This window comes from Sitodiplosis mosellana, unplaced genomic scaffold (assembly GCF_009176505.1).
Source record: "Sitodiplosis mosellana isolate CC-2019 unplaced genomic scaffold, AAFC_SMos_1.0 Smas_scaffold_6226, whole genome shotgun sequence".
In the NCBI taxonomy this organism is placed as follows: Eukaryota; Metazoa; Arthropoda; class Insecta; order Diptera; family Cecidomyiidae; genus Sitodiplosis; species Sitodiplosis mosellana.
Genome location: NW_022601467.1, coordinates 23695471 through 23710605, shown reverse-complemented (window position 1 = coordinate 23710605; position 15135 = coordinate 23695471). Strand labels below are relative to the sequence as shown.

Here is a 15135-nt window from a genome sequence, read left to right as displayed (position 1 = left end):
CATGTATTGGTTAGGTTATCTTGTGTCAATGCTTTTTAGACCAAATTGTTATACCAATCGAGAAAGACTATTACAACTACTTATTGTATTGATAGACTTCACAGATGGACTGTTGAAAATAAATTAAACCTCAACATTGGAAAATGTTACGCCATGACATTTTCAAATAAGATAAACCCAACACCTGCCATTTATAACATCAATGGCAATCCACTTGTAGAAGTTGCTGAAATGAAAGATCTGGGCGTTATCTTTGATAGAAAAACTGTTGAAAATAATAGCGAAGTTGTCTCGACGGTTCAATAAACTTTCCCTCCGATCGATCAAAATAGTAATTGTAAAATTAGCGGTAATTGAACGACAAAAAAGTAATTGTATAGGTAATAGCAACGAAAAAAGTAGTTGCAAAAAGTAATTTCTGACCATAAATTACATCCAAAATGTCGAATATTACCTCTTCAATTACTTATTTCAGGTAATTACTTTCCAAATTACATTTTCTCTAACTATCACTTTTCAATGAAAAGTGATTGAAAAGAGTGATTTCACACAGAAGCAGCAGCGCCCCGCCGGAGAAATTACACCCGACGTTTTGTACTACGACAATGCATGCTAGCCGGATGCTTAATTTTTTGACACTTAACACCAGCGCCACATATAGCAAGAAGTTGAACTAAAAATAACACACGAACTCCTATATCGATCACCGCACACACGTAAATAACTACTAGAAATTGAGGTTAAGTAATTTTTTTTCTGAATTCGCACCCAAAGTTTTTTTGCCAATGGGTTTTTTTTTTTTGACATGTAGAAAAAAAATATTTCCCCATTGGCAAAAAAACTTTGGGTGCGAATTCAGAAAAAAAATTACTTAACCTCAATTTCTAGTACTTATTTACGTGTGTGCGTGTATAGTGTTTACAGTTTTGACTACCGTGGCGCACACGTTTGTTGCTAACAGGCATTTACCAGGGAGCAAATCAATTTATATTGTTTAAAAAGCATTTCGGTCGAAGTTTCACTTCAAAAAATACCTTTATTTCTCTTTGATTTTGTTGTGTTATGGAATGTTATTTCAAAATGTGCCGCATTTTCCCTCCAAGCATTCGTTAGATAACCGATTCCTCCGGTATAATTGTCTGTATACGAATGTTTACGGAAAATTATTCCGTACACAATATAAATACATGCAAAATATATGTTTGTTGAAAACCAATATATTGTTTTTCTTTTTTTCCCTTAACCCTCTAATGCATACAACCGCCTCTAGACGGGCAACATTTGAACGCCTCTATAACGTAAACCGTACGTTGGATCACATTGCTTCAAAAAGCATTTTTATTTTTCAAGGTGTCCTCTATAATTTTGTCTTTTGCCTTATTAGTGTACATCAAGTGGTTGTCGTGTTATGAACAAAAATGTTTGCAAAAACAAAAATTTGACAAAATCAATTATTCGAACTCCAAATTAGACACATTTTTGACACTTTTAATCAATGGATTTGATTGTTCTCTGATTTGTGTCAATTTATGGCATAGAAAACCACCGTACAGTGACCTACTATGGGTCTATATCCACCCAGTTTTTGACGTAGAATCGATTTGTACTTTCATTTTACACATGTTTATATGATTTTAGTGTCGAAAAATACGATTGTTTCAAAACAAATGAGCGAATGACGCACATGAGCTTCAGTTCCATGGCTAAATCACCCCATGGAGCCAACATTTCTACCTTTGCCACTTTTGAACTTCTAGTATGATCCTTTACGAACATTTTGAATACCGACATGACCAAGTCAAGTGATGTTTTCACATATTTCTAGCCTCATATTCTGTTGGTTCGACTTCAACTCTCAAAAAATCGACTTTTCTTCAAAAAATCCTCAAATATACACTTTTCATGGTTAGTGTCTTAGCGCAAAGTTATTTTTTCTCCAAAATAAGGGGAGTCTTCCCAGTCAAAAAGTCGAAAAAATGATTATTTGAGCTACCCCCCGAACGAAAAATGATAATTTGCCATGCAAAACGTAACTTTTGTTCGGGAGGTAGCTCAAAAAATCATTTTTCAAAGTTTTTGACTGGGAAGACTCCCCTTATTTTGGAGAAAAAATAACTTTGAGACTAGCTAAGACACTAACCATGAAAAGTGTATATTTGAAGATTTTTCGAAGAAAAGTCGATTTTTGGAGAGTCGAAGTCGAACCAACAGAATATGAGGCTAGAAATATGTGAAAACATCACTTGAGCTGGTCATGTCGGTATTCAAAATGTTCGTGAAGGATCGGACATTTTTTCGTTACTACAGTGTTATTATTGTTCTGCACCATACAGCGTTTCTTCGCCAGAGGTGGTTTATTTAGCTATTATTCTACAATATTTACAATGGGATAATTCATTCTAATTGACTTCATTCTCTCCAAATTCTGTTCTCTTAAAATATTAAGCTACTCTATGTTTGACAGTATTTGTCCTTGTGTTAAAATCAATTAAATAAGTATCACAATTCGAAATAGTAGTAATATTACATTATATAGGAACAAAGTATCTATAAAATTCATTGTACGTACTCAACATGAAATTGATAGGTTCAAATTTGGAATAGCTATTGTGATGAATCGGTAATGATAGGAAATCTGAGTTTCTTGTCCAATGTCGCGGTGTTTTAAAACTTATTTTGCACAAAATGTATTTCGATGAAGTATTTCCACATATCACATTGTGGACAATTATATTTGTGCTTTCTTTCTCCGCTCTTCCAGCGTAATCATTTGTAATTCAAGCAGTTGGCATTCGTACGGAGGTTTCCTGAATCCATACGGTTAGTGCAAAAGCATTTATTGTCCTACCTAATGCGAGCGCCATCTGTTCAGTTTGAAGATGAAAAAAAATTGATCCATACAGATTTATAATACAACAACATCTCTATATAGAGGAAACGCTGTGGTTCGTTTTGTTCGGCTTATTTTTTATACACTGCCTTCATTTCCACCGATCCATATATCGGTTGGCAGCTGGAGTCAATTTGTTTGTTTTCATATTCGCACCGAATAGATGGCGTTTGCGTTAGGGAAAGCAATAAATGCTTTTGCACTAAAGGTATGCCTGAATCTGTGTGCCCATTTCATTTTGCGTAGTGCAAACAATAAAAACTGCTTCTAGATAGATTCAACTCTTGCAATTTTTTCAGCGGTGTATGGCTTCCAAATTTGGGAAGCATGTTCCTCAATCGGCAATACAAATGTGAAAAATAATTTCTTTATGGTCGTTTAAATTCATATCTAAATCGTTTAATCCATGCTAAACGTGATTTCGCTTTGGCTGTAATATACTCAATGTGTGCATTAAAATTCAATTTATGGTCAAGTATTACCCCAAGATCATATACTCGATCGATATTGAATGTGGTTGAGAGGAACGCAGAAGGAGAGTTCTGTTCAAATATGCTTTATTGAGTCAAGTTAGAATGAGACTGAGTGGATGCGCATGACATTGCGACTAATTAGGCTATTGCCGCAATTAGCGCAATGTGAGCGCATTGATTTTTCATCAATTTTTGATCATTTTTAGTAAATAATGAGTAATTTCAGGCAAAATTTCGACAATTTTGTACGGGAGGTACCCGTAAATCGCTTCTGATTGACTCCAAACTTTCTGAAGTTTAATTTTTTGGTGAAAAAATAACTTTCTGAAAGTTTCATTCTGATCGCATTTGCGCAAGTTTGGTTTTTTGCCCATAAATTTATTTGAATTTTCCTTGAATTTCCACTTCGGTTATGATAGTTCAATGCAAATTCCCGCAAAACAAATAACATATTAAGACCGTATAGCATTTAAATTCTTCGTATGATCTTCCTCTATGAGATTAAAAAAAACTGCATTGGTCCAATCGATATAAGTCATTTTGAGTCCATCGAATTGTATTACTTTTCACCCAAACCTCATACGAAATGTGCGATAACTTTGGATAGCGATATGATATTAACACATGTAATGGCTTAAATGAATTAAAAGAACTGAAGTGCTATACGGTCTTAATATGTTAATTTGTTCTGCGGGAATTTGCATTGAACTATTAGGGGAATGTAACCGGTTGTAGGACGGCTCCGGTTGTGGGACAGTCGATTATTTTGACACTTTTGTAGCATTAACATCAAATGATGTGTTATAATGTTATTTTATATCCGTAATCAAACTTTTGGTACGGCTTCGAGCTGAATATATGCACTCGTTATATTATTTTCAGACGATGTGTTGAAAAATGTAAAAAAAAGTTTCATAGACTTCTCTTAAGAAGTAATATTTTCACAATTTTTGATGAAAAAATGATCAGTAAAATAGTGATATACGTAGTTCAAGGACTAAATTTCATCATGAGTAAGTTTTTTTTATCAATATATGGGCATTGAAATTTTTTTTTGCATCACATCCAAGTGGTGTACAATTCCGGTTGTGGGACAGTCATGTAGCCGGTTGTGAGACACCCATTTTTTGCATTGAAAACATGAATTCGACATTTCAGTGATGAAATATGGTCATTTGCAGGGCCTCCGCGAGCACCGGGGCGTTCGGGGCAACGCCCCGGGGCGCCGGGCGCCGAAGGGCGCTGAAAAGGCGCGAGAGCGCATATATTCTCCATAGAAAAGGCGCAGAAAAAATAGAAAAGAGCGCATTTCTCATAGAAAAAAATTGTTGCGAGAGCGCCGATATAGCACGAAAAAGGCGCAAACACTGATGTGAAAATTATAATGAAAACAAAGAGAATGGCCATTTGCTTAAATCATGTCAGCAGCTTGAACACGCACTTTCTTATAATGGTGTAAGCGATTTAGACGGCAATGATTTATTTCGTGAATTTCCAGTTGTTTCAACCTTAGTTCGAAACAACAATTTGACCATGGCTATTGATATACTAAATATCATTCAGAAGAGTCGTATGGTAAATTTGGTTCCTAACTTTGTCATAGCTCTTCGAATTTTCTTAACGGCACCAATAGCTGTTTCTACGGGCGAACGCAGTTTTTCGAAATTAAAACTCATAAAAAATTATCTGCGCAATTCAATGGCACAAGAGCGCCTTAATGGTCTTGCAATTACATCTATCGAACACAAGGGGGTAGACACAGTTTTCTAACGTACAAGTTTTGACGAATTTGTCTCATTTTGCACCGAGTAGTTCCGAGTTCATCCATGCATTTTAAATGTAAACTCGAAACTACTCAAAACACTCAGTTGACTTTGACAGTTCTCTGTGTATACTACACATTACACTGAACCAAATGGCACCGAGTAGCACCGAGTAGATTCTAGTATCGCCGAGTGTTTGTTGAGTATGAATTTGTGTCTAACCCTTTGATCGAACATGAAGTTGCAGAAAAAATTGATAACAATGATATTATCGAAAGTTTTGCAGATTCTAAAGCACGAAAAATGAAGTTAACTTAAACAGATTTTGTTGTACTTTGAATAATTTATTTAAAATATATATCACTACAGATTTACATTTTGCCGTAACACATTAACACTATGACTGTTCTTCGTATTTGCAACATATTACTGTTCTTGGGGGACTCCAGGGCCCCCAAGATATTTCATATGAAATCTGGACTGTGATAAGAGATAACAAATTAGTGTCTGAAGCAAAGTTGTAATACTCAAAGTTTGCTATAATTTTGGTGCAACAAATATTGCTTATCTTTTATCAGTTCCGCGAAAAACGCGAAAAAACGCGAAAATCGCAAAATTTCCCGACATTGTTTTAGTGAAGCTGATAAGAAGTAAGAGACTTGCCTCTTCGACAGAAATGTAGAGCAGGTCGAATACTACAACTTTGCCACAGACACCAAGTCGTTATCTCTTATCAGTTATGCGAAAAAATGATAAGGAAAAATTCGCGGTTTTCGCGGTTTCCGCGTAACTGATAAAAGATAACGACTTGATGTCTATGGCGAAGTTGTAGTACTCAAGCTGCTCTACAACTTTGCCGAAAACCATCTTGTTATCTCTTATCAGTTTCGCGGAATACGCGAGAAACCGCTGAAAACCGCGAAAAAAACGCGTTTTTTCTTATCATTTTTCACGGAACTGATAAGAGATAACGAGATGGTGTCTATGGCAAAGTTGTAGCTCTGGTCGAGTACTATGATTTGCCACAGATTCCAAGTCGTTATCTCGTATCAGTTACGCGAAAAAATGATAAGAAAACATTCGCGTTTTTCACGGTTTTCTGCGGTTTCTCGCATATTCCGCGAAACTGATAAGAGATAACGAGATGGTGTCTATACCAAAGTTGTAAAGCAGCTTAAGTGCTACAACTTCGCTACAGACCCCAAGTCGTTATCTCTTATCAGTTACGCGAAAAGCCGCGAAAACCGTGAAAAACGCGAATTTTTTCTTATCATTTTTTCGCGTAACTGATAAGAGATAACGACTTGGTGTCTGTAGTGAAGTTGTAGTACTTGACCAGAACTACAACTTTGCCATAGATACTATTTCGCTATCTCTTATCAGTTTTGCGGAATACGCGAAAAACCGCAGAAAACCGTGAAAAACGCGATTTTTTTCTTATCATTTTTTCGCGTAACTGATAAGAGATAACGACTTAGTGTCGTAGTAAAATTGTAGTACTCGACCAGAGCTACAACTTTGCCATAGACACCATCTCATTATCTCTTATCAGTTCCTTGAAAAGTGAGAAACTATGAATTCGCGTTTTTCACGTTTTCGCGGCTTTTCGCGTAACTGATAAGAGATAACGACTTGATGTCTACGGCGAAGTTGTAGAGCAGCTTGAGTACTACAACTTCGTCATAGACACCAAGTCGATATCTCTTATCATAGTCCAGCTATAATATAAAATAGCCATGGGGCCCTGTGGTCCCCCAAGAACAACAGCGTAACATGTTTTGCGGCAGGCTGTATTTTACACATACTCACACATATGCATATGTTTTTTTTTTCATTCGTGTAGAGAAATGTTCAATCTATACAATGAGACTTAACTCCGGTTGGTTTATACACCAATTTCTCTGTAATGCCACGTAACATGTTACATTTGGCATTACATTGCGTGTGTAATGTTAGAAAATCACATTATTAATGCTAAAAAATCACATTAATAATGTTAGATTTCTGGCATTACCGTTAATGTTAGGTAACATGTTAATATTGTAACGAACGGGTCAAGTAATAGCTATTATAATTGTAATGCCAAAATTTAGTATTACCGATAATGTGTTACAATTGTAATGCCAGTCATTTGGCATTACCGGTAATAGCTATTACAATTGTAATAACATTACAGGAAATTTTTGTTAACGTAATGCTACTACCTATTACATTTTTAATGCCGGTAAATCTGTATATATCACACTTCAAATTCGATGCATTTTTATTTTATTGAAAAAAATTAACCTCTTTTTCTTTCTAAGTAAAAGGCGCTGCGACATATCTTGCCCCGAGGCGCCGAAGGCGCTCGCGGAGGCCCTGGTCATTTGTGTTAAAATGAATATGTGTGGTCGGAATTATTGGTGTTTTTGGTGACTGTCAAATCAGCATTTGCATTTCTCATCATGTTAAAGGGACAGAAGACAGCTTTTCCAGTACAGGGTTATGATACTTCAGTCCAAACAGTCAAAGATTCGTATGACTGAGACAAAAAGTAATTAGAGAAACCTTGCTTGATTTTGAGATGCACCGAACAGTGGATTGAAGCCGATACACGGATCAATTGGGGTAGCTATTCGATGATATTACAAAAGTAAACTATGGAGAGTTACCAGAAGTAATATTTCGTTCAGCTACAAACATTCTATCGAATATTGACCAATCAAAATTCAATAAAATCCTTTTCTTGCCGTAGAAAAGTCCACTTCAAATGTGCAAAGGCCTTTAATGGTGTCTAAATGTGCATTCACTGCGAATTGAATGTGAATGAAGATTATGGCTTATTTTCATTCGTAATTTGACATGTAACCACCATTTGATCATTGTTTGCCTATGGTAGTCTAAAAAATTAAATAAACAATCATAAAATCATGATTTCTAATGATTTTACTTCAATCTTGGACATTTTAAGCAAAAAAAATGAGGTGTCCCACAACCGGGTACAATTTTTTTCTTTCGTCATTTTCAAGACTGTCGGGAAAATGAGCATAAAATTTTTGTTATGCATATAAATGACTAATTTTGTTTGGAGAAAAGTTAGCTATGATGGTTATCTTTCGAACGGTATATAGGGTTTGGAAAAATATAGGATAAAAAATATTTTGTGGCAAAATTACAAAACCCGTCCCACAACCGGTTACATTCCCCTATAATTTATAATATCTTTTTGTATGATTCTGCAACGATTAAGCTATTTGGTGACGTAAAATTCGAAAGAAAACCAGTCTAGCCACTTACAGCTCTAAGATTTTGGTTTTCTCATTTTCTTACCAAAAAAAACTCCAAACCAATTTTCAGAAAATTCGGCGACTCCCATAGGTTCTGAAACCAAAAATTTCAGGGGGGGTCAAACCAAAAATTCATGATGGGGTCAAAAAAATCAATTGTATCTAGTGTAAAATCGGTTTCAGAAAGACCTAAAAAAAAAAGGTCCTCACTTTCGAAAATCGATTCTATCTAGTGTAAAATCATTTTCATAATCAATGATGGGTCAAAAAAATGCATTCTATCGTTAGTGTTCCCTTCGCAGCAAAATTGAGGAGCAAAAAAAAAAAGGTCCGAAAATGGCAATGGGTCCAAAAAAAATCGTTGGGGGTTAAATTTCGCCAGGGGGGTCAGGATCAACGAGATCAGACTATGTCAGAATCTATGGCGACTCCACATTACAACTCTTCTCTGATTTCGTGTGGAATTGCCTACAAATTAAAAAATGAAGCTATTTTGTCAAGCTTGAGTAAAGATATGTCTTTATATGTTAATTGAACGCAAACTTAACCTTCACATAATCCTCAAAAACAATAACGTTTTTACCATCGTGGGTTGATTTTGACATGGAGTTGACATGTATTTGCATAGAAATTGTTGAAAAATCAATTATGCTACATATGATTTATTCATCAGGAAACGATTTCTTAGATTGAAATCTATATAATAAAAACAAAGTCAACAAGTTTCGTAACAATCAGATCTATGGTTTTTTCAGAAAATGAAAAAATGAACTCAATTGCGTCGAAAAATATGCACGGATCATATAAAAGTTAAGAGATGTTTCGAACATTCAGAAGAAAAGGGAAAATCATTAAAATACATTTAGAATGTTCAATTTAGTTCCATGTGTTTATTAGACGTGTAGAGAGACCAACTGAAGCACCAGTTTTCCCAACAACCAATGAAAAACCGGTCAAGGGACCAATGGCAAACATTTCTAATTTTAAATGGCTCTTTTTCTGTAAAACGCAACCAATATCTGTCAAAAAGTTGAGGAGACCAAAAAAATGCATGGAGAATAAAAACAATGACCTCACATTTCATTTAGAGCTAAAAATCTTAATGGTAGTACCCGAACAGAATATGTTCATGGATATTTAAAACTGCAATAAATAAAACTTTATTTGATTTGTCAATTGCCAGAGCCACCTGGTGACAAAATATTATGATGACAAAAACTCACAGCGTTGACAAATCCAACTTTATTAATGTTTCTTTTATTACTTCGTATTCATATGTGTAGCGTGTTGATTAAAATATTTTGTTTTCGTATTTCGATAGAATGCAATTTTTTGTACTATATAAAAATCGGAAATCCGTTTAATTAGACATTAATAAGCAACTAGTTTTGGTGATTTGATTCCGTTGACACAGTTTATAGGATAAATCGTAGAAAAGGCATATGAAATCACTATTGGAAGAGTGATATATTGCAAGAGAAATAAGATTTCAAAAATTTAATTGGTCGAAATATGTGGTCGTTCTTCTCACGCGACTCATTCGCAAAAGATTTTCCCTATGAGATTGGCGAAGGTGTTGGAGACTTAGATACAAGAAGCATTTGGTCATTACACAAAGCCAAAAGAAAAACAACCAACGAAGAAGTTTCTGTATTTGTTTACGATAATAAAAGCGGTTCAGATGTCAAATTAGAAATTGCAAAAAGTTCAATGAAACGATTGAAAACACTACGACATCCGAGTATCTTACAATATTTGGATAGCATAGAGACGGACAAAATGCTATATGTTGCCACCGAATACGTGCAACCATTGGGTACATATCTAGAAATATTAGATAAAGGATCATCACAAAACGATTTGTATTTAGCTTGGGGCATTTTCCAAATCACGGTATGTGACTATTATACGTAGTACGTTTCACGAGTTGTTCTGACACGTATTTTGTAGAAAAGAGTTCACTAAACAACAAATTGATTTCTTCAACAATTTTATCTATTGATTAACAGCGTGCTTTATCATTCCTGAACAATGATGGAAATTTGCGGCATAATAACGTTTCTGTTTGGTCAGTTTTTGTAAATTCATCCGGTGAATGGAAATTGGGTGGTTTGGAATATGTGTCAAATGTGGATGGAAATCATATTCCCCCGGTCAAACTGCCAGCATCCCTCGAAATCTATGATCCACCAGAGAAAAATGATGCATCTAAGCTCAAGCTAGCGACCAAATGGTAAGTATAAGATATTTGATGCTACATAAAATAGTTGGTCCAATACAAAAATTTGATTTTTGCGTGCACAGTTCCAGTGATATGTGGGGCCTTGGCTGTTTAGTATGGGAATCATTTAACGGACCACTTAGGAATAGAAGTAATTTGAAAGATGTCGAAAACGTATGAGCTATAAACATTCAATAGCTACTTCAATGTTGTTCGGATTACATTTCTATCAATTCATTTGCAGGTTCCAAAATCCTTGACAAGCCTGTACTGTGAATTAGTTGGTGCGTCCCCAGCAAGTAGGCCGAATCCAGCTGATATAATTACGAAATGTCGAAAACCGGGTGGATTTTTCAAAAATGATTTAGTAGATACTTTATTATTCCTGGAAGAAATCCAAATCAAAGACAAAGCCGAGAAAAATCGTTTTTTCAGTTCTTTAGCTACACAACTAGATAATTTCCCTGACAATGTCTGCCGTCAAAAGATCTTGCCACAACTTATAACAGCATTTGAATATGGTGACGCTGGTTCCGCAGTTTTGGCTCCAATGTTTAAACTGGGAAGATTGTTAGATGAAGCTGAATATCAAAAGCGCATTGTGCCCTGTATTGTGAAACTTTTTGCGTCTACAGATCGTGTTACAAGATCCAGACTATTGCAACAACTTGATTTGTTCATCAATCACTTTCAGCCTCAAATCGTGAACGATCAAATATTTCCACAAGTGGCTCATGGATTCCTTGACACGAATCCTACAATACGCGAACAAACCGTTAAAGTAAATACTGTTACTTAATATATTCAAATGTGTTAAATTCAAAATCTGAACCGTTTTATTTCTTCCCTTTCTATAGTCAATCATTCATTTAGCACCAAAGTTGAATTATAATAATTTGAATGTAGAAGTGCTACGCCATTTTGCTCGATTACAGTCACGTGATGATCAAGGTGGTATTCGGACAAATACCACCGTATGCTTAGGGAAAATTGCACCTCATTTACATCCACAAGTGCGCCAACGTGTCTTAGTATCAGCCTTCATTCGAGCAATGCGTGACCCATTTCCACCTGCAAGAGTTGCTGGTATTCTCGCGTTGGCTGCCACGCAGCAATACTTCTTACTTACGGAAATTGCAAATCGTATATTACCAGCTTTATGCTCCCTAACGGTTGACCATGAAAAGTCAGTACGAGACCCAGCATTCAAAACGATTCGGGGCTTTCTTGGGAAGTTGGAAAAAGTTTCTGAAGACCCTAGTCTACGTGAAACAATGGGTAATGATTGTTTATACTAGTATGTTTTATATATTCATCAATGCATTGATGAATGATTGATTTTATGCATGCATAAAAATAATTTAAATCATGTATTATGGATTTTATAGAAGCTGACGTTCATGCAAAAGAGTCTTTGGGCAGCGCAGCCGCGACCTGGAGTTCATGGTTAATTTCATTAGTCAATATTGACATTCAATTTGACAACTATCTTCAGTTGTCTTTCATTTTTAAGTAGTTTTAATGAAAATCGAATATCGTTACAGGGTCGCAACAGCGGTTGCAGCGAAATTTTATAGAAGTCAGAGTGATACAGGTCGACCACAGCGACCACCATTAACTGGTAAAGCTAAACCTGCTTCGCTAGGTATGCTAGAAAATTCAAACGGACATATTTACTCGTTTTCATGCTTCACATCATTGCGTTCAAATCACATTTTAGCTTTTTTATTTAAATTTTCCATCAATTATTTTAAAAAAAATGCGTTGTGAGGATAAGCATGATTTTCCGAGTAGAAATAATATAACACTCAGTAATGATTTTTTACATGACTGATTTTATATCGATCTTATTGGGATTTGGTATTATATGGATATTGCACTTACCTTCCCATTAACCCTTGTACCAAAGAATTGGGTCTGAAAATGTCGATTTTTCTTCTTCGAAAACTTTTGTTTTTATTCAGTATATATTATGACGCTCCATAGACTGTGCACTTCAAAATGCAAGTTTTTGCGTCACAACTACATATACAGTAGGTTTGCTATTTTTTCAGGACACTATTTGACCCCCAGCATGTTATGTACTGTTGGAAAGGTCTTGGCTCAAATAGTCAAAAACGCCATATCCCCATGCTCAAAGTATGGTCAAGTCAAAAATATATCACCATATCATACGAAGGGGGTACCCAGGGGGTGGTCTGAAGTGTTCAAAAGAAGCACCTTATTAAAATTCACATCATCATCTTAAAGGGTATTATGTAGTGTTCAAAGTCGGGGTTTCAATGAATCCAAAAACGGTCCGTGAAAATGTTTGAAATTAAATTAATACACAAATATACCAAATAAGATTTTGTTGTAGGCGTCGTGCGCTTTCAAAAAATAATACTTCCGAAATTTTTGGTTACACTCTTCTCGGGAAAATCCATAAAAACTGTAGATGATTGTCGGGTTTCGGGGTTTCGGGATTTGAACAACCGACAAATAGTTCATTTGTCTTTAATATAGTGCCACCTAAGTTGAAAATGTTTAATCTATCATTTTTGAAGTCATGGATGTCCCCAAAAAATTATTATAGTATACAGTTTCTGATTTTCAAAGTGCAAATTGCGTTTTTCTCTAATGTGAGAGGCCCAGACACGGACCCGACAATCCCCCGATACTATCATGTGTAGATAAATTATATATAGATACCCAACCCCAAAAATGCGGTAAATGGGTTAAAATTAGGGATTTGCTGGTATTAGGGTATCACTTCCGAGGGCCATAGCTTCTTAACTCTGGGAGGTAAGGCAACATTCCGTGGATCAAAATTATAGTCCCCTTTTGTTTATAGTGAATTAAAAGTACCGTTACATGAAAAAATGTAATTTTACTGGGGCTGGGAGCAAGGCTATGACTTGAATGTGTTGAGCAAAGTTGTAGAGAACCGCAAGGTTAACAATATTGCTTCAGACCTTTTTGTCCCATCTCCTACGGTTTGGGGAATAGGGCCCCCTACCATAATAAAACTATAGCCTGTTACAAAGGGTCGTTTCCCGTATTGTGCCGTACGGTGTGTAATATACACTGTATATCAATAAAAACTATACTGTGGAACAGTGGAGCGCAGTGAGTATGTCAATAATATCGAGGTTGAACTGTCCTATGGGGTGTAAATGGTGTATTATAGGGTTTGGTAATTTGTTCAATACCAACACATTTTTCGTCAATAAATGAACACTTTAGAGTGAAACCATGTATAGACGAAGTGTTCAGGACAATGCACAGGTGGTTCAATGGAGTGAATCAGTTTCTAGGGGCCAACGGAACTCATTGAAACCAATGCCATGTCTTAAATGTGCAAAACAGAAAATTTCGACGGTCAAATGTTGATGTCGAAAATTCCTTATACAAATCAATTCAAATTTTTCATCAACGAAATTTTCAAATCGACCAATTTTTGATATTCTAATGAATTCAATGAGTTTCCAAAAGTCAACTGGACTTATTGAATCCGCTTCTGTCTTTAAAATTTGATGTCGAAAATCCTTCACATGGGAAAAAATCGAATCATTGAAATCCAGTCATTTTTTATATTGGGTGTATTCCTAACTTCTCGCTGTTTTTTTTTAAATTTTGGATGTTTAAGCTAAGTACACAGTTCCTTGTGAAATGAAAACATTTCTCCGGTGAAATTTTCACAGGTGATATTTTTATGGTGTTCTTTATTTTCGAATTGCAAGCATAATGATTTTTGATGTATAAATCAGCTAACTCATTCCAACATCAACACGACACATGAACAAATTTGGTTTTTGAGTTCATTCTTCTATGTGTTTTGTCTAAACAAATTTTTTTCACGGTCGTGAAAAATATTACGCGAAATTTTTTTCACGGCCGTGAAAAAATAAGAAAGATCAAAATAAATTCAAGAATGAATTCAAAATTCAAACTTGTTCATTTGTTGTGTTGATATTGAAGGGAGTTAACTGTTTCATGCATCAAAAATCATTATGCTTGCAACTCGAAAATAAAAAACACCATACAAATATCACCTGTAAATATTCCAACGGAGAAATTTTTTCATTTCACGAGGAACTGTGTACTTAGCTTTATTGTGAAAAGATGATTACATATTTTTTATTCAAAGTATTGTCCATCGGAAGCGACATCCTTTGCCTATATTTCAGGCAAATTACAGTTACCATCTCGAAAAAATTACGGTACTTTTGACACCATTAAAAGATCGATCCATTTTTCGAGGTTTTGAAAAAAAGCGAACCGTTCTCCACTTAAGTGATTTTGAATCATCTGAAACAAGTGGTAGTCAGAAGGCGCAATGTCTGGAGAATACAGCGGGGGCATAGCTGGTATTCGTTATCAACTGATTCTTAGAAATTTTTGTCTCGATGTGTGAAAAGTCAATGAAATTTTTTTCCCTAAAAACCACTTTTTTTGTGGCCATACATGCGCGAGGGGGGGAGGGGGTCGGGGGGAAAAATATAAACCCGATTTGCGGGCTAGGGAGTGGCTAAACCCCCCC

General features: G+C 35.5%; 1 protein-coding gene across 2 annotated transcripts in view; it reads left to right on the top strand.

Annotated features, from left to right (window-relative positions):
- Window positions 1-9591: 9591 nt before the first annotated feature.
- Window positions 9592-15135, top strand: part of LOC129578957 (N-terminal kinase-like protein) — a 25505-nt gene continuing 19961 nt past the window's right edge. Inside the window, exons 1-7 of one of the 2 annotated variants that reach the window (XM_055468363.1) lie at window positions 9592-10285; window positions 10402-10625; window positions 10697-10787; window positions 10858-11394; window positions 11471-11891; window positions 12002-12059; window positions 12158-12258. In XM_055468363.1, the coding sequence (XP_055324338.1) occupies window positions 9905-10285; window positions 10402-10625; window positions 10697-10787; window positions 10858-11394; window positions 11471-11891; window positions 12002-12059; window positions 12158-12258 (1813 nt within the window). In that variant the 5' untranslated portion in view covers window positions 9592-9904. The remainder of the gene's footprint in view (window positions 10286-10401; window positions 10626-10696; window positions 10788-10857; window positions 11395-11470; window positions 11892-12001; window positions 12060-12157; window positions 12259-15135) is intronic. The other variant, XM_055468364.1, reaches the window with a different exon arrangement.